General features: G+C 44.9%; 1 protein-coding gene across 8 annotated transcripts in view; it reads right to left on the bottom strand.

Annotated features, from left to right (window-relative positions):
* FNDC3A (fibronectin type III domain containing 3A) overlaps positions 1-18,756 on the bottom strand; it is a 215,434-nt gene that overhangs the window by 36,443 nt on the left and 160,235 nt on the right. For all 8 annotated transcript variants that reach the window (XM_025211750.1, XM_014522982.2, XM_025211754.1 and 5 more), the window contains 4 exons: positions 12,218-12,375; positions 9,048-9,107; positions 4,626-4,764; positions 1,391-1,444 (listed from right to left, as the gene is read on the bottom strand). In XM_025211750.1, the coding sequence (XP_025067535.1) occupies positions 1,391-1,444; positions 4,626-4,764; positions 9,048-9,107; positions 12,218-12,375 (411 nt within the window). The remainder of the gene's footprint in view (positions 1-1,390; positions 1,445-4,625; positions 4,765-9,047; positions 9,108-12,217; positions 12,376-18,756) is intronic.

Genomic DNA, 18,756 nt, shown 5'->3' with positions numbered 1-18,756 from the left:
GGGGGGGACCTCAGCAGCCAATCACTGATCAGGGACTGGGGGGCTGGGGGTGGAGGGAGAAAAAAAATTGGTGGGCAGATAAGCGTGTACGCATCCCCCCCCTATGCAAAAGTGTGCAGGGGGAGGGGAGGGGGGGAGAGGAAAGGGCCATGAGGAAGGGAGGGAGCGAGGCTGGGGCTAGCACCCGGCAAAGATCGGGCTTAGGGCCAGGGTCCACTGTACCCATGCGGCTGCCCCTTCCCTCGTGCCAGGGGTCATTGCCCAGCTCCGGCGTCCACCGCTCCCCAGCCCTGCACTAGCCCTGGCTGCCTCCCCACACTGCATTGCCATGTGTGTCCCACTGCTGGGCGGGCCTGGCAGCGAGGTACATGGTGCTGTGCCGTGCCACTTTCAAAGGCTGCAGCGAGGCACAGAGCAGGCAGAGCCCACCTCGCCTCACAGCTGCAGCCCACCCTTGCCCCGTGCAAAGATTGGGGGGGGGTTATGTGCCCCCCTTGACTCCCCAGCGCTGTGACTCTGCAGGAGCTATCGGATTCCACTTGTCCCACGACACAGCCTGGCTGGGGCTCCATTCACTGTGAATAGGGCCCTGACCGGGCCGGGTCGTGGGGCAATCAGAGCCCAGCAGCTTGTCTAGGGCCATGGCGCACTGGAGCCAAGGGGTTGGGGGAACTGGCTCTCCTGCAGTGCGTGCAGCAGCAGGAGCTGCTGGGCTCCAGTTGCCCCATGGCCCGGCCCCCAGGAAATCTCAGGGGGTGCAGGTGCATCCGTGTGTACTCATTATGTGTCGCCAGTGCTCCTACCCCATGTCAGCCAAGTGCTGTGGGGAGTGGCTGTAGGGACAGCAGCAGTAGCAGATGGCTCCTCTCTTGACCCAGGAGCAGGCACAGGAAGGGGGAACCCATGCTGCCACTGCCATCTCTGCCCAAACACTGTACTCTAAGTTGCCACTCTCTGTACCCTCCAGCTCTAGTGTGCCAGGAGCTGCTCTGGGACTATCCCTGTCCCAGGTCGGCCACGGACAGCAGCAGGGGCAGGTGGGTCCCCGCTTCCTGTGCCTGCTCCATGCTTTGCCCTCCACTGGCTGGGGGGCTCCAAGTGCACCTCACCCTTGGACTCTGCAGGTAATCCAAGTATCTGGGGCCATGGGGAAGTGGAGCTGTCAGCATGTCTTCCAACCTGAACATCATGCAATGCCTGATACAGCCGCTCAAGCTGGTGGCCTCCCAGACTACTGTGAGATCCTGAGAACCAAGGGGGTTCAGCGTCAGTCACATCTGCTGCACCCCCCTTTTCAAAAACCTGTATTTGCCTATGTGCAAAATTACATGTAGAGTTTTTGAAAACTGAAGTTAAAAAATATAATTAGTAGAGTAAATTTGCTGATTACCTCATCCCATTCCAAAAGGTAACTGTGGATTTTAGAACCATTGTCACAAGATGCCTGGAACAGGAAAACAAGAAAATTAGAATGCCATAAACAGGGAGACAGGATCACCAGAGGACACTGGCAACTGGCTTGAGCCCTTCCTTCACAGGTCTCTTGCTCCTATTAAACTAAAGTCAGAGATGTTCTCTCATGTGACTGTTTGGTGTTCTGTGCAACATTAATATGTTCATCTCAGCTGTTTCCATCTAGTGGACATTCAGTGAAATTTTCTGAGGAAATATAACAGGGTTGGCCAATTTGCAGCCAAGTGCTACACATGATATGGGCAGACAGTGTGTGGGACATGTGGCAGATCAAGGAGGGGACAATCAGCACAGTGGCAGATAGGGCAGGAAGAAGAAAGGAGAGCATCAGATTGGGTAGGGACCATAGAGCAGAAAGCAGAGCAAATTGGCCAGGGGAAAGGGATTGCACTGGCACTCAGGAAAGTGCAGGACTAATTTGTGGTAAACCTGCCAAAAATGTTGGCTTCTCAATGAACTAGACTAGGGTTCTGTCCTAGTCACATACTCTCCACATGGACCTATTCTACTTTGTTTAAATGATTACCCAAATACAAGACAACTTCAAATTTAAAATCCTCAATAATTAGATTGTAAACATGGAACATTTATAAATTTGTTATAATTTTCCATGTCTAGAATCAAATTATTGGAGAGTCATTTTAATTTGTCCCTCCCACTGCTGCAGTGGGACAAGCAATGGCAGGGGGGCAAGCAGTGGAGGGAGTCAAGTGGCTTAACCCCCCCACCCCTTGCCACCTGTCTCCCTTACTGCTTGACTCCCCCACTGCCTGCTCTCCCTTGGGGCATGCACACCTTGGCGCCTACCCCCTACCCACAGTGACTGTGCCTTCCCCTGCACTTTGCCCCTGCCACTTACCCCCTCCTCTCAAGGTGCTACATCCCTTGGTGCCTGCCTCCTCCTACTTGCCCTTCGCTCCCACCCCCTCCTGCCTACCTCCACACCACTTACTTTCCATCACAGCTCCAGCCCTGGGCATGGACCATGTGGTTGCTCTGGCCACACAGCAATGGTTGCAGTGGCAGCAGCTCCAGCCCTGGGTCAGAGCTGGAGCTGAAGGTGGAGCCAAAACTGCTGCTACCACTAATGTATGGCCCAGTGTGGGGTGGGGCAAACATGTCCTTTGTACCTATGTTGAAACCAGAAACATGATGGAGTGGCAGGGGAGGGAGTGGGAAGAAGAAACTGGGGGAAGAGGTGCTGGGGGAAGCAGAGGCTGTGTGGGGCAGGAGCTGCAGCTCCGACCCCAGGCCAGAGCCAGAGCCAGAGCCAGAGCCAGAGCCAGAGCCAGAGCCAGAGCTAGAGCAGCCACCTGCCTTCCATTTGTACTTGAATCCAAGATAAGGGGCTTCCCCCCATGTTGAATGGGGGGGGAACCTCACCTTGAATTCGAGTAAATATGGCAAACATACATCAAATGTGGGGTGGGTGATATAGGAGTACTAACTGTAGTCCAGCGATTAAGGCAATGGGTCCCAACCCCCTCTGTCCCATGAGTAATGATCACGGATCCAGGTTTTCTGTTTCCCACAGAAAAATGGAGAAAATCATGGATTTTACCCTTTGCTGGAGGCAAATATGGATTTCTCATTTTACTGGAGAAACCTGTGGACGTTGCAGTTTTGCAAACAGCTCTCTGCAGGCTGGCAGAGTTCCAGCCTGCAAGGGGCTGGGGAGAACTGGAGGAGGGTGGGCAGGCAGGGAGCATGATGTGCATGTATATGCACATGGCTGCCAGGAAGCTCTGGCAGGTAAGGGGCAGGGGGGAGGACACACGGACAACTGAGGGTCCCATATAGAGGGAATTGGGCAGGGCAGGGCTGGGGTTGCTGCCCAGCTGGGCAGCATGTGGGGGATGGGGTCTGGGACCACAATGTGTACCTGCAGGGCCTCGGTAGGGAGTGGGATGGGGCCATGGGCAGCTCATTCAGGGGGTGGGGGGACAGCTCCCTACCACTGCATGCACTCCCAGGGGAGCTAGGGGAGGACCCATGCCCCCAGATCTGTGCGCAGGATGGGGGCAGGGGTGGGTGTGGGCTGCAGTGGGGGCGGCAGTGTGGGGTTGTTCCCTCACTGCTGCCATGCGTGCAGGGGATGCATTGCCAAGGCAGTGTGGGGCTTGTAGCAGCAAGCAGCTTTCCTGCATGGCCCTGCTTTGCCCTGAAGCACCAGGTTCCACCTGCTGGGCTGCGGAGGCCCTGGGGAAAGGCAGCAGGGCGAGGAGCCCAAGCCTGCAGTGGACAGCCTGCATCCCCCTCCCCTTGTACAGATCTGGGGGACACATGTCCCCCTTGCCCCTCTGGAAGTGTACGGAGTGGCAGGGAGCTGCCTCACCTGTCAAGCCTGCAGCAGGCAGGCAGCAGTGGGAGGGGAAACTGGGCTCAGTTTCACTGCAGCAGCTGCTGCCTCCTACCAGGGGCAGGGGGCTGTGGACCTGGGTCCCTGGCCCTGTAGCCCTGGCAGCCAAGGTCCCCTCCGGCAGGGCTGGGAGTGGCAGGGGTCTGTGGGTGGGGTTGAGGGGCACGAGCAGGGCCATGGGGCTGTGGGGGGGTTGAGTGAGGGGCACCAGCAAGGCCCAGGGGTTGTGGGGGAGAGTGAAGGGCCTTTCATTTTAGTCACAGATTTTGGGATTTTATCAGAGAATTTGCAATTTTTTATCAGAGAAAACCAGGATCACTGGTAATGATGTTAAGCAAGTAACATGCCACAGGCAACATCATGCTTTGCTCTCTCTCTCAACCTAGATGATAGTAGTAAAGGACTCAGTTACATTTTTTTATTTCTTGCTACATGCACTGTTGGAAACTCACAGGCAACAAGATGCCCACAAACCCTGATTTAGGTACCACTGGATTTGGACATTTACCTGGGGCCCAGGGAGCAGGGACTTGAACCTCTGTCTCAGTTTTCAGTCAAATATCTTATATCAACAGGCTCTTTGCTATACTGTGGTAAGGCTATTTCTCTTTTCGAAAAGAAATTATATCCTGGATCTCAGAAACCTTTCCCATGAAAGTTTTGTTGACATATATATTTCTACAAAATGTTTTGGTTTCAATGAATTGGCTTTTTTCAACAAAAAACATTTAACTGCAAAATTATTGAGTGGCTCTGTAAATCTCTTTGAAAGTACATATAAAACAAACCTTACCTTCCACTGAAGAGTAAGAGAATTTTTGGTCCGATTAGTTATCCTTGGAGGATTTGGAATATCAGGTTCACAGCTCATTGTGGTAAAACTCTCTGCTTCAGAAGGATTTCCCTTTATGCAGTTGCTTTCTGCTTGAACCCTAGAGTAGTAAAACAGTTTGATGTTTTGCTTCGGAATCTGAATAATACTTTCTGTAGAACTGCAAAATTATTTAAAGATACAAATAAAAGCAAAAAACCCAATTCTCCCCTTCTCTAAAGCATTACTGTTAAAAGTAACATCTAAAAATACTCTAATAAAAGTAATGCTCATAGGTGGATCCAGGATTCTGAAAAAGGGGGTGTATGAGCAGTGACTGGTGTTGCAGGAATGGATGCACCCCCTCCGTGCCCAGCCTCACTTGTTACTAGGTAGACAACGCCATGGAAGCAGCTGGAGACTTTTTAGGTCCAGGAATCAGGTAAGAATCTCTCCCACCCCACAGCTCTTGGCACCCTCTCCTTTTCCCTGTGTGCTCAGCGGCATCTCCCCTCTTTGCTCATTCCCCCCCTTACCCTCTCTGTGTGAGGAAAGGCTGAGTGGAGAGCCAGGCTCAGCTGGGGACAGCAACAGTAGGCAGGTCTCCTCTTCCTATACCCAAAGGCATCAGTAGAGAGGGCAAGGGGTGGAACGGGCAGAGAGGGGCGATGCCCCTGAACACAGAGGGGAAAGGAGAGGGTGTCGAGAAAGGTGGGTTCTTACCTGCTTTGGGGTCTTAGAAAGTCCCTGGCTGCACTCCTGTAGCATGATCTGAAAGGGGGGTGTGATCACACCACTGTACTCACTCTGGATCCACCCCTGGTCATGCAAGGGGCAAACATAGTACATTGTTTTGGATATGCACTAGTTCCTGTCAGTCACCATTTATTGTCTACATAATTATACATTATGCATTAGTCTCTGTATCTAGATAGAGTAACAAATGCAGTATCTTGGATAACAACATTTCATGAGCACTTGTAAATGATGACTGATGGTGACTATTGCATTAAAGACAAACAACAGCCAAAACCCAAAATTCTCTAATGTACATACACCAAATAAAATGATAATAACCTTCCTCCTCAAACCTACACCAACATTTATCAGTTAACTTCCATATTTCGGTTATAAGTAAATTAATATTGTACAGAGTCTATATATATGCTTTAACTGTAAAGAAAGTAAAAACAATTTTTAAAACATATGAAGAATTATATTGAGGCTTATACAACAACTAAAATATCAGATATATGAAATATTTTAAGATACCATCAATTGTTACAATTTCTTCAAAACAAAAAATATCAGGTATAGTATTTCAAAAGTTTCTTAGAGAAAACAAATGGTAGAACATAACACTACAACTTTAGCACACAGAGGTAGGAATGAATTGACTCCTAGAGATAAATAATATAAAACAAGATAACGTAACATTAAGATGAAAGATACAGGACTACCTACTGGCAGAGGGGCTATCTGCACTGAACTTGACAACTGCCTCCCTTTCAGTTTAATTCCAATTTAAAACTGTAGCCAAAGTTGTATTATTCCTGTAACTCCTAAAAATCCCATTAATTTGCCACCCATGCAGGTTTTTGTACTGGCTGCCTGTTCAGCTTTTGTTTTCATCTACAGGGACACTACTTGTGACTGGATCTAGGGCAGAGGTTCCCAACCTTTTTATGCTGTGGACTGGCAAATTACAGACTAGCAGTGACCAGCATATGTGGGCAGGCAGCCAACCCTTTTTGATACTGAAAAAAAACCCTTTGCCCCCCTGTTGAGAACCCCAAGTTGGGAACCCCGATCTAGGGTCATCAACAAGAACAGAACGCATGTCTTTCAAGCTCACCCCCTGTGAACTGATTAGTTGTTGAAGAGTACCATACAGTGAGGTCTGGAGAATTTTTTTCTTCTTAACCAGTTTTCCATTGCAAACAATGGAACCCAGGATGGCTGTGGAATCTCCTTGCTGTTTATCCTCCTACTTCTGCAGATGAAATGGTGCATCAAGTCTCAAAACACTATGAGGGAATGAGCTCTTGCTTTTTTATTGACAAGACTAAGGGTGCTAACAGAAGTGATATTCTGTTGTGTGACTGGCCCCCTGAAGCTGTCTATGGCCATGCCCTGACAGAAGTGCATGACTGCAGAGCATTTTAAAAGTGCCCAATTGTGCAACAATTGGAATGCTCATTACCTGAGGGTTCAGATGAAGGTGCTCCAAAATGGAACACGTTCATTAACTTGTACCAGTGCGTTCCCTAGTCCCACCCCTGCGGGACAGTTATCCCGCCGACCCAACAGATGTTTGCTTTTGGATCCAGGGGGTTGGGGGATTGAGCTCCATTTTGGAGTGGCTGTGTGTCTGCAGCCTCTCTTCCCTAGTCCTGCTCCTGTCCCCCTCCCAGTTCTGGTGCTACCTTCAGGATGGGAGGGAGAGAAGGAAGGGGAGGGAGCTAGGGCTGGGGTTTGCCCAGTTTGTGCTGGAAGGTGAGGCAAGTAGACTGGAGTGGACTGGAGTCCAATCCACCTGCCTCACCCTCCAGCACAGGCTACGCAAGCTCCAGCCCGAGCACCCTCCCCTCCCTTCTTCCCCTCCCATCCTGAAGGCAACACGGAAGCTGGGAGGGGGGGCAGGTTGGGACTAGGAAAGAGAGGCTACAGAAATGCAGCTGCTCAAAAATGGAGCTCAATCTCCCAATCCCCTGGACCTAAAAGCAAACATCTGTTGGGTCGGCGGGATCACTGTAACTCATGGCACTTCCTGTGAAGCATCATGAGTTAAAGCAAGGAGTTCCACGTCTGTCAGTGTCCTAAGTTGTTTGGTTTCCTAACTGCATAGTAAGGTTCTCTCCAAAAAGGAGTAAATTTGGTGTTAAATTTTACTGGTTGGCTTTTCAGTTGCATAGTCACATTTTCTATCCTTCCTGAATGGACCTATAGTTCTCTTTTTCCTGGCAGCTTGTATCAGGCGTGCTCACTTCTGACTCATCTATTCCTCACCTTCTGGAATTCTATCCTCAGGTTGCTAGTACAGGGCTCTGATGCCTCACCTACCTGCATTGATTCTCAGGGATTCATTGGTACTTGCTGGATTGGTACTTCATTGGTATTTGCTCAGGGATTCATTGGAACATGGAATGACAAGGAAGCATGGGGTTGCAGTATCCAAGAATAATCTCACTGGCAGGGTAACAGACTACTGAATGCTGATGGAGTTACATACAAAGACAAAAGGTGTCTTTGTATGCCTGTCTTGCTGGTCTTCATTAAATCTCCCAGGATAAAACCATGGGTAACATACTCTCCACTCCCCTCACTCCTCACTATTTGCAGGGTGGACAAGTCTGCTTTTGACCATGGTTATTTGGAACTGTTTGCAAACCTGGTGTAAATAGCTGTGATTCAAGTTTTTACTCCTGATCATGGTAAAAGCAATAACTAAACATTTTCTTCAATGCATCTGTAACTGTCTCATATTCTTTGATTCTATACTCCCTGAGCCACCATATACTTTGACAAAGTGTCATACACTCTCAGAAAATACCTGTTTTCACCTGGTCTTCCTGAGAGCAGCCTTTTCAAGTCAGTCTTTTCATATTCCGGGTGCCTATGTGCTTTATTAATCACCAACACACACTGGTAATGTTCTTTGTAAGCTGGCTGACAATACAGTTCTGTTACCTTTATACACCCACCTTTTGGTAGCTGTATCAATGCATTTGGCTTCTGAACTGCACTAAATAGCTTCAGCTGGGACTCCTAAAATGATTTATTGGCATACCAGCAAGAACTCAGGTTCTAAGATTGTTCTTGACTGATGCTGCCAAAAGACTAGTTTGATTCTATCCTCATTGCCCTCAACCAGCTAAAAGCATCTGCAACTACATTTTGCTTTTCAAGTTGTTAACAAATTGTAAATGCATATGCAGAGACAGTTCACAGCTACAGCAGGTTGGGCTTTATATAGAGCCACATGCATGGTACTGTTGTCAGAGTACACTGTAATTTCCATGCCCAGTAAAAAATGGAAAACAGGCCTGTTTTTCTTGCTTACTGGGCATGGACTTTATCCTTGACCATAGTCAGATAAAACTATTCTACATGTGGTTTCCTTCTCATACTATCTCCAAAAACCACTGGTTTTTATGGATAACAAGGCTGTCAATCTGTTTAAGTACAGATCTGACAACAACCATTAAGGCATCACGGATTATCAGCATCAACAGTCCAACCATGCTATTTCATGATCTCAAGAGAAGAAGAGGATGGCCGATGGCAGACTGAAAATGTCAGTCAACATGGGCACGCTGTTATATATACAGATGCAATTAAATATTTTCAAATGTAATCTAAAATATTTCCATGGCATATAAAAGGTGAAAGAAAAATTCTTACCTTGCATGATAATCAGTTGCTGGCCTGAGATCATTGATAGTTACATTATTTTTTTCTCCACTGAAAAGAAGCATAATTTTGTTTTAAAAATTGCTTCCGACTCATAGAAGTTAAAGATGAAAAAGACCCATGAGATTATCTAAGCCATTCACCTAACAGTGCAGAATTATTCTCTGCAATATGTTTACTAAAGGCTAGTTGCTGAAGCATGCTAAGTGTAGTAGAATAATCTATCTTTTGCTTGCAGGTCTTTAAAAACATCCTCCACTTAGTCACAACAAAATATATCATCTGAGTCTTGTCCTGGGGGGACAGTATATGGTAGCACTACATTAAAATACTATACATGTACATAAATACTTTATAAATACTGATCATCAGACATACTCTCTTAGGTACATAAAATACATTACCTAAAAGTGTAAATGAATGCTGTTACTCATATTCACATTAGTGGTATGCACACTGGCATACACGAAATGTGGAGACTTCCTGGAAACTGGTTCTCAATGAGCACCTTCCCATAGCACTGAAGAAGTCAGGATCTACAGGAGCTGTGCAATCCTAACCAGGTCGTATTTTCCCCATAAATCCCAGGCATAAAAGAACACAATTTGGAGGCAGAAGGGAAGGTGGTATTAGCATGAACATATAGAATAATACAAGAAACCCTTGGTATTCATGGGTTCAGCATTTGTGGTTTCAACCCGCATTTTAAATACACTTTAAACACTTACCAGAGCTCCTCGGGAGCTCCGCGCTTGCTGCCACTGGGCTCCTATTATCGCCTCTGGAGCTGTCCCCCACCTGCCCCTCCAGCCACCAAGGGCATCGCGTTCATGAATGCAGTGCCCTATTTGCGGATTTTGCCATTCACAGGGATCACGGCGAGGGTTGCCTATACACTCAATGGTGAATGGCAAGGGTCGCCTATACACTCAAGAGACACACAATTAATCTGGTAAATCATTTTTAGATTATGCTATGATATTTCATTTATTCTCCCTTGTTTTTAAGGAGAGTGAAAGAGTTGTCTGGTCTAGGATTTTGTTGATGGGACTGAAGTTTTGCTTACATTTTGCCATTGCCATGATATTGTGTTTTGAAAGCAACTGAGGAAACCTGACTTATTTAATGTTATATTATACAAGACTATCTAAAGCTGGGATCCTGGGAAAGGGGTGCCCTTTTTGTTAGTAGTGGTGTAGCAAAACCCCCTGTTTTTCTTTTTTCTTTTAAAATGCATTCCCTTCCCTTCCCCAACCATTTCTGACTTTTTCTTTCCCTCTCTATTCCCTATAGATAAGTATAAGTGAGCTAAGACATAGGATAAGCTTCAGCATTTTATTTTGGTAGCAAGTTGTATTTGTTTTGTTTTTTCTCCTTCTTTATATTGTATAATTATTACATTTATATTGATTTTTACTGTTCTATATTATTGTTTTACTAGTACTACATGATTTAGGCCTACATGATTTAGACTTATGTAAGTTAGCATAAGTCATGTAAAGTTTCCATTTTGTTTGTCAAATCTCCATCCTGTCCCCAGGCCTGATTGTGTAACCCATGACTCACACCTACCCCTCCTATGTAACTTGGTTCCTGAATGAATGGGGATGAATGAGGGTGCTTGAGAGACAGTGGCAGCATGTCTAAAAATGGTTCCCTCTGAATGACCGAACCATCAACACCAATACCTGGACCAACGACCCAGTCCTTGGAACCACCCTCAGCATTCAAGAAACAAAAGACGAGGCAACCCACCATTGTGCCAAGGCTGCACATACTCAGTAAGAACACCTGGGACCCTCTGGAACAGGGCTGACCTTGCCTGGACAGGACCTCCCCATAGGAGACCAGAGGTAGTCCACCCCATAAAAGGGGTAGTGAAGATTGACTCCTTGGGACGCCCTCTCCATCTGGACCAGCACCATGCCACACCACCTATCCACCCAGAGGCCCTGCCGGCGACCCCACTCTAGACAACACCTACTGGACAAAGACCCCTTTCCAGTCTGGATAGGTAGCTATCACCCCCACCCTCTCTTCAACCAAGGACTTGGACTTGTGTGTGTGTGTGTGTGAACCAATAACCTGTCCTGAGTTCCCCTCTGCCTCCAAACCCCCTGTTCTTTGCCACTGTCTTATCCCTACTGCCTTTTCCCCTGAGCAACCAGGTTTCTGCCTCAGTCTCTTTCCTGGCTGTCTCCTCTTTGCCACCAGGCTTCTCTTTTTTTCCCCTCCTCCCATGCACCAGTGACCTTGAGTAACCCTGGGGCCACTTGATCTTAAGTAAACCCAAGCTTCAGTCCCTCAGTCAGCTTCTTTCTAGTCCACTGGTTCTAATCCCGGTTTTGGCAACTTTTACTCCCTACACTTTAACTCTCTCTCACCTTAACCTTCCTGCAAGTATCAAGCACACACCCCAAGCACACACATACATACCGTACCATCCAAGTTAGGAACTTACCTATCTGTAGGTGGGTTGTATGTGTGTGAACTGATGAGTGTGTGTGTGTATGTATATATCTCATTGTGTGCATGATATAGGAATTAGTGATCTGTGTATATGTACTGAATGTGTAGGTACTGAGTGTGTGGGTATTGACAATTGATTTTTGTCTAATTTTTAGTGTGTATGTGCTTGAATTGGTGAAAGGTATGCATGTGCCTAGTCTGGTTTGGATGTGTATGTGCCTGAGCTGGTAGTGTGTGTGTGTGTATGTGTGTGTATGCACCTAATTGATTTGTGTGTTTGTATATGTGCAATTGTGTCACACCCTCCTGTCTAAGAGCGCAATATTGAGATCCTGAGAGTTGGCCTGACCCTATGGTTGGAATTTAAGCAAATAAATAAATAAAGCAAATAAATAAAATACGTAGTTCTGGTCTGCAGTGTTTGAGAGCCCTCAGGCTTCCACTGTAGTCAACTGAAGTGTAATTAGTGAAACTTCAAGGCATTATCCACCTCAAAGTATTAAGCCTTTAACTAATACATTTTTGTTAAAAAAGTGAATAAATCAGAGTTCCATCTTACTGATTAAAATAGTTTGTCTCACAAGGGAACCTGCATGGCACTCAGGTTGTAGACAAAAGGCAGGCTTCTAAATGAGGTTTTAATTCACATAATCCAATGCAGTAGTAATTTAATAAAGATAACAAATACCTACGTATACATAGTTTTGTATTTTCCATCTTTTCCGGTGTTTGAAATCAGAACTTCATAAGTATACACCTCTGGCATACTATTTTTGTCAGCATCCCCATTGATAGCACTGGATGGAAGGGACCAAGTAAGTATTACTGTTCTTGCCTGAATATCTGATACCTGAAAAAACATAACATTTAAGCACTCTGTTATACAACTGCAAGTATAAACAGGTGCTATAACCAAGTAGAATCAATAAAACAAAGCTGAAAATAATATAAATATCACATCAGAATATCTGCTCAATTACAATAGCTCACTGATTAAGTTACAAATGTGTCCAAACCCCATATTTGGAAAACATTGAAATGGCATCATCATCTCCATCCTAAAACACAATGCAGCCAAGGAACATTTATGTATCAAGCGCCATCTAGTGGCTAAAAAGTGAATGGTTTGATTATATTTGTGAACCTTGAATATTAATTCTTGGAATACTTGTTTTGGAAATTTGTTACCTCCAGAAATAAGAGAACCCAATGGCTATCTTCACAGCTGGAAATATGGAATTGCCATTTAGGTGCTGAGTAAGAAAACAACCTTCAAGAATTAGGTGGTTGATAGGGCGTACAGAGAGCAAACAGAGTTGACAACTAAACTTGAACAGTTCTGTGTAGGCCTCAGCCCAAGAGAGCACCAAAAACCGGTTAGAAACAAGAGACAAACCTTGCTGGGAACTCCATGCTAACTGAAGTGAGCAGAATGTTTTGCAAGAGGCAGAAAGATAGCAATAATAGAAAACTATCCTGCTATCTTCACATAAAGCATAAATAAGTTCCCAACAAAAAGACAGGAGATACTGCTTTGGTGGTATATCCACACTAGCACTGAAAACACAGCATTAGGCAGCATTCCACAGATCCCAGAAGTCCTTAGGGAACTGGGAAGGGAACCAAGAGAGAGGAATATCCAGTTTTAGAAATCCTTCCTGTCCCTCAAACCAAAGAAGAAAAAATGCAGAAGGTAAAACAGTTATTTTGGATGGTGAGCAAGGCAAAGGACAAATTTTGTGGAATACTGGCAAATCCACTCATTGCTGGTGGTGGTGTGGTTCTGACAGATCCCATCTGAGTAATAAGAGTATCAGTTTCCCTGGGGAGAGATTAGCTAGGGTGGTCAGGAAAGCTTTAAACCAGCCATGATGGGGAAGAGTGATAGATAATAAGGTAATCACACATGTAAAGCCAGTCCCAAGGCATCAGTCATATGAGAAATCCAAGAAGAAAAGAACATGAGGCATATATTTTTAAACTGTCTTTATACTAATGTTAGGAGCCCTGATAATAAACAAGATGCACTGGAAAGAATCATATATGAAAGGAAATATAGACTGGTTGATGGCACTAAACACAAGTGCTGGAACATGATGCTTAATGATTACAATTTATTTTTTGAAGCTAGATAAGAAAAGGGAAGCCTTCTACATTGATTACATTGTACAGTCACAGGCAACTGAATTTCACAGGACTTTGAAAATGTATGTATTAAAGTTCTGACTAGTAAAACTAAAGCTAATGTACTGATGATAATCTGTTAAAGACCAACAAAAATCACTAAGACAAGACAATTTTTTCTAAAGCCTCTTTCTGTATTGTATAAGAAGAAAAATCTTATCATTTATGATTTCTACTTTAGGGACATTTGCCAGTCATCTCGTACAATCAGTGACAAAGCTTTTTTTTTTAGAAACTCTAAAAATGATAGGTAATTTCTCAACACAGGAAGTTATGTAACTAGCACAGAATAATTCAATATTGAACTTCCCTCGGATAGACAAAGCAGTGTTAATCACTGACCTAGAAATTAGAGGTTGCCTAGGTACCAATTAACTTGAGCCCATTGAATTTACTTATGCAAGCAGAACAAGGTTCCAAATATTAGCTGGAATTCTAATAGGGTCATTACGCCAAAGCTCAAAGCAGTAGGCATAATGGACTCTGATCATAAATTTAAAGTGGAAAGTATTAATGAAAACTGGGAACTGTTAAAAAATCCATGATTCCAATGAAGTTACTCTGTACAAAAAGCCATCATAATTTAAAGGAGATAGGGAAGTGTCAAAAGAAAAAGAAATAAAAACCAAATATATGGAAAGGATGAAAAAAAGTGGAACTAAGTAGTAATGACTATAAGTTATGAATTTAAAACATTTAAGTACCTAATAAGGGTAGCTCGTGTTCAATAAAATATTAATAGATAATAGGTTTAAAGAACAGTAAAAGTAATTTTTAAACACAAGAATAAGAATTATTTCTAGGTCAAAAACAGGCCCACTGCTAAGTGCAGATAGTAAAATTATAAATAATGATGTGGAAAAGACAATTGTATTCAACAGATATTTCTCTTCTGTACTTGGATGAAACAAAATGATGCATCTGTCTTATCTGATAATATGGATTGCAAAATAAGTTTATTTTCTGTAATAAAGGAGAACGGGAGACAGCTGTTAAAATAGTTTTCATATGAAGACATTAATTATTTCCACTTTAGAATCTTAAAGGATGGAAGTAAGGAACTCCTTAATTCCCCCGTCCCCTCTCCAATGTTAATTTGTAATACATCTTGGAAAACTAGGAAAGTTCCAAAGAACTGAAGAACTCCCAATGTAATTTAAATATTTTACAAATAAAAGAGATGACCTGGGGAACTGAACTGGTTAGCTCAGTGTCAGTCCCAGATAAAAATAAAGACATGAAACTATTCTAGGACTCTTAACAAGAAACAGAAGTTAAAAATATAATTAGTGCCACTTAGCATGCTTTCATGAAAAGAAGTTCTGTCCAATCTAATTCGCCCTTTTTCGGCATGACTACAGGTCTGGTTGCTAAAGGCAATGGTGTTACTATAGTATATGTGGATCTCTTCATGATATTTGGTTTATGACATTATTTCTTACACAGAATGAATAGGGCACATATTAGATCGATTAAAAATTTAGCTTACCAACAACATCAAAATGTTGCTGTAAATTGGGAGATATCAATGAATGAGGATGCTTACAGTGGGGTCCTCCAGTTCTTAGTCCAATGCTGCTCGATATTTTATCAGCAGGGATCTGGGTTTTCCGTTTTCCATGGAAAAATGGGAAAACCCCCCACGGATTTTCTCTTTTAATTGAGAAAAACATGGATTTTTCTTTTTTTAATGGAGAAACACAGATTTTCCTCTCTTGCAAAGGACTTCCTGCATGCTGGCAGAGTCCCAGTATGCAAGGGGCTGTGGGGAGTAGGAGAAGGGTGGTCAGGCAGGGGGCACCGTGTGCATGTGTGCAATCACACATGCACATGGCTGCCAGGCAATCTGGATACCAGCTCCCACAGGTAAGTCTAGTAGGGAGGGAAGGGGGGATTGAGGCTCCCATAGGGAGGGATGGAAGGAGCCAGGCAGGGCTGGGCTGCTGCCCAGCTGGCATAGTGTGTGGGATTGGAGCCTAGGACCAGAATGCATAGCCACAGGGCCTTGGCGGAGACTGGGATGGAGCTATGGGTGGCTTGTCCGGGGGGGGGCCTGGCTCCCTGTCGTTGTGTGCACTCCCAGGGGTGGGAGGTGGGGGTGGGGGGGCATGTGCCTCCCAATCTGTGCTTGAGGCAAGGGTGGGTGCAGGCTACCTGCTACAAGCTCAGGCTCCCCACCCTGCTGCCTTCTCCCTGGGGCCTCCGCAGCCCAGCAGGTGTGACCTACAGTGGTAGGGGAGAGTGGGGCAAGGTGGGGAAGCTCCTTGCTGCTGCAAGCTCCCTGCCGCCCTGGTGAGGTGCCCCCTGGCTGCTTGGTAGCAGCAGCGATGGTGGTGCAGAGTTGTGCCCCTAGCTGCTGCCGGGTGGGCAGGTGGCACCTTGCTAGGATGACACGGAGCTCCCAGCAGCAGCAATGAACTTCCCTGCCTGGCCCTGCTCTTCTCAGACACACTGGGTCCCACTCACTGGGCTGTGGAGGCCCTGGGAGAGGGCAGCAGGGCAGGGAGCCTGATCCTGCAGCAGGTAGCCCGCCCTCAGCGCCTCCATGGGCTCTACTTTGGCTGTGCTGCTTGTGGGGCAGGGGGAGCCAGTTTTAACAAGGTTTTAACACTTTTTTTACACAATTTTTGAAGGTGAAATTAAAAAAACATACCATCAGCAAAAATGTGACGTGCGCTCGAATGTTTGGTACTGTTATAAGTGAAATCTAACATTTGAAAACATTCTGTTCTACTCAAGATCCTGCATTATTCCCATCACTATAGCGCCTAAGTGCCTTTCAGAAGCGCATGACTTGCATCTGTCATCAGCAAGTGATGTGATCTGCAACATGCCATGCTCTCTTCCTTCCTCTTTCCCAAAATGAAATCTGTGCATAGATTACTTTTATTTTAATTTTTTAAATATCTTTATGCCATGTTATACATCACTGTTAATGAAGGTAACTTTAAAGTGCAGACTGCGCTTTGCAATGGAAAGGCTGAAAAGGCTGGTAATAGACCAGAGGTTAGCCTATGGCCCACGAGCTGGTTTTGGAGCACCAAGCAATTGGATCCATTTGTGAAGCTAGGACATCTGCAGTGGTTTGACAGCAGCAGGATGTCTGTTGCACTTCTGCAGGAGGTTGGTGCATCTAGGGGAGTGTCTGGAGGAAGCACTGCAGCAGTGGGGAAAGCAGTGTGACTCACCTTCTGAGCTACCTCTGTTGAAGCAGTTCACCACTCCAAAAGGTCCCTATCCAGCCACAGATGGTAGAGTACATTACTTGTGTGAACTTTGCATTAGTGAGGAATGTAGGAGCACTTCTAAACTGTGGATTAACTTTACCAATTGTGGATTTGCATGTTCGGAATACTGTACTGTGTCTGTAAACTCCTCAAATTATTTTCCTCTGGCAACCAGCACCATCTCTGTCTTGGTCAAACTTAATTTCAATCAGCTGTCTTTTATCCAAAAATAATAGGTCTAGCAGGAGATGAAGTTATGGATTTCATAGATTTCATAGACATTAGGGCTGGAAGGGACCTCAGAAGATCAACAAGTCCAGCCCCCTGCCCCAGGGGCAGGAAGTCAGCTGGGGTCATAGGATCCCAGCAAGATAAACATCCAAATTTCTCTTGAAGGCGTTCAAAGTACATGCTTGAACCACCTCCAATGGCAGGCTATTCCAGACCTTGGGGGCTTTGAAAATAAGAAGATTTTTTTCCCACTTAATTTACTCTGTGGATATCACAGCGCTTTTTCAAAATCTCACTTTTCCCCCTACATAGAAAATGAAGTCAATTTCCCATTTACACCAGGAAAGAAAACGCATTTACTTAAACAACTAAAAAATGTTTACATGCAAAAGTGTGGTACTGGAAACTATGTTTTTAATTTTTAAATTGACTACATTTCAAGTCTATTGTGTCTCATTAAAAAACGCAAATTTTTGTTTGAGGTTCATGTGTAAGTAAAGTATTTATGGTTATAAATGCTGTCTAATGATTATCATTTGAAAACTTAATTTGTAGACCTTTTAATCAATGTTTACAAATTTCAACTTTTGTTCATAAAATTTGCAAGTTTAAACTGTGCATAGCTTTCTTGGTGTTTGAAAGTATTTCTTAAAGTCCAACATCCATTTTATGTTCCTATTTCTCATAAAAAAAACTTTATGTTAAAAATTATTATTAAGGTTGTCAAGTCAAGTACTGAAAAACAGCAAAAGTAAGGGTTCTTGTGAAACCTTAGCTTGGTATTCTTCTTACAATGGAAACAGAATTATTAATTTCCTGATGAGAATGCATCACTATCATATCTAAGTACATTTCACACCTCCATGAGATGTGTCATATTATTTCCTATTTTACAAATGGAAAACTGAGGCACAGAGAGATTAAGCTCAGGCATCCAAGACCTGAGTTTTCGGAGTAAATTACAACTTTACTCAAAAGACAACTCTCATTAGCTTTGCAATTTTAAGTACTCAGGACTTGTATAAATCAGGTTGCAGGATCTTAAGTTAGGTACCCAAAAATGAGGAACAAAATTAGTGACCACCTGTTTGGTTAAAGCAGTGGCTACCTGGCCCTGCAGGCTGGGTGAGTGGTGTGGGGTCAGTCCATTGGCCAGATCTGGAGCATGTCATCTTGCCTGCACAGCTGTTATTTGTGGAGTGTTAACTGCTGTAGCTCCTGGGGCTGTGGCAGCCACTGCTCTTCCCACTTCCAAATTTACAGCCCAAGGGGTGAGATGCCACAGCTCTGTGTCCTGGATATAGCCTCTAAGTGGTAGGCCTGTGCGAATAGGGAAGTATTTGATTTAGATTCAGCCAATTTGGAGGACAGTGATTCAATTCAGTGATTCGAATCACTGTCCCCATTCGATTCGGCCGAATCAGAATTGAAGATTTGGCGCTGGTTCGGTGCTTCAGATCAGCCAGGGAGAGGGAACTGTGGGAGAAGCCCCCATGGCTGCCCTGCCCGGTTCCATCCCCTGCCTGGCCCCAGCCTCCTGGCACTTTAAAAAAAAAAACAAACCCCTGCACTCACTGGTTTTGGCAGCA

Source organism: Alligator sinensis, unplaced genomic scaffold (assembly GCF_000455745.1).
Source record: "Alligator sinensis unplaced genomic scaffold, ASM45574v1 scaffold820_1, whole genome shotgun sequence".
Lineage (NCBI taxonomy): Eukaryota > Metazoa > Chordata > Crocodylia > Alligatoridae > Alligator > Alligator sinensis.
The sequence above is the reverse complement of the archived record's forward strand: the minus strand, read 5'-3'. Positions and strand labels throughout refer to the sequence as shown.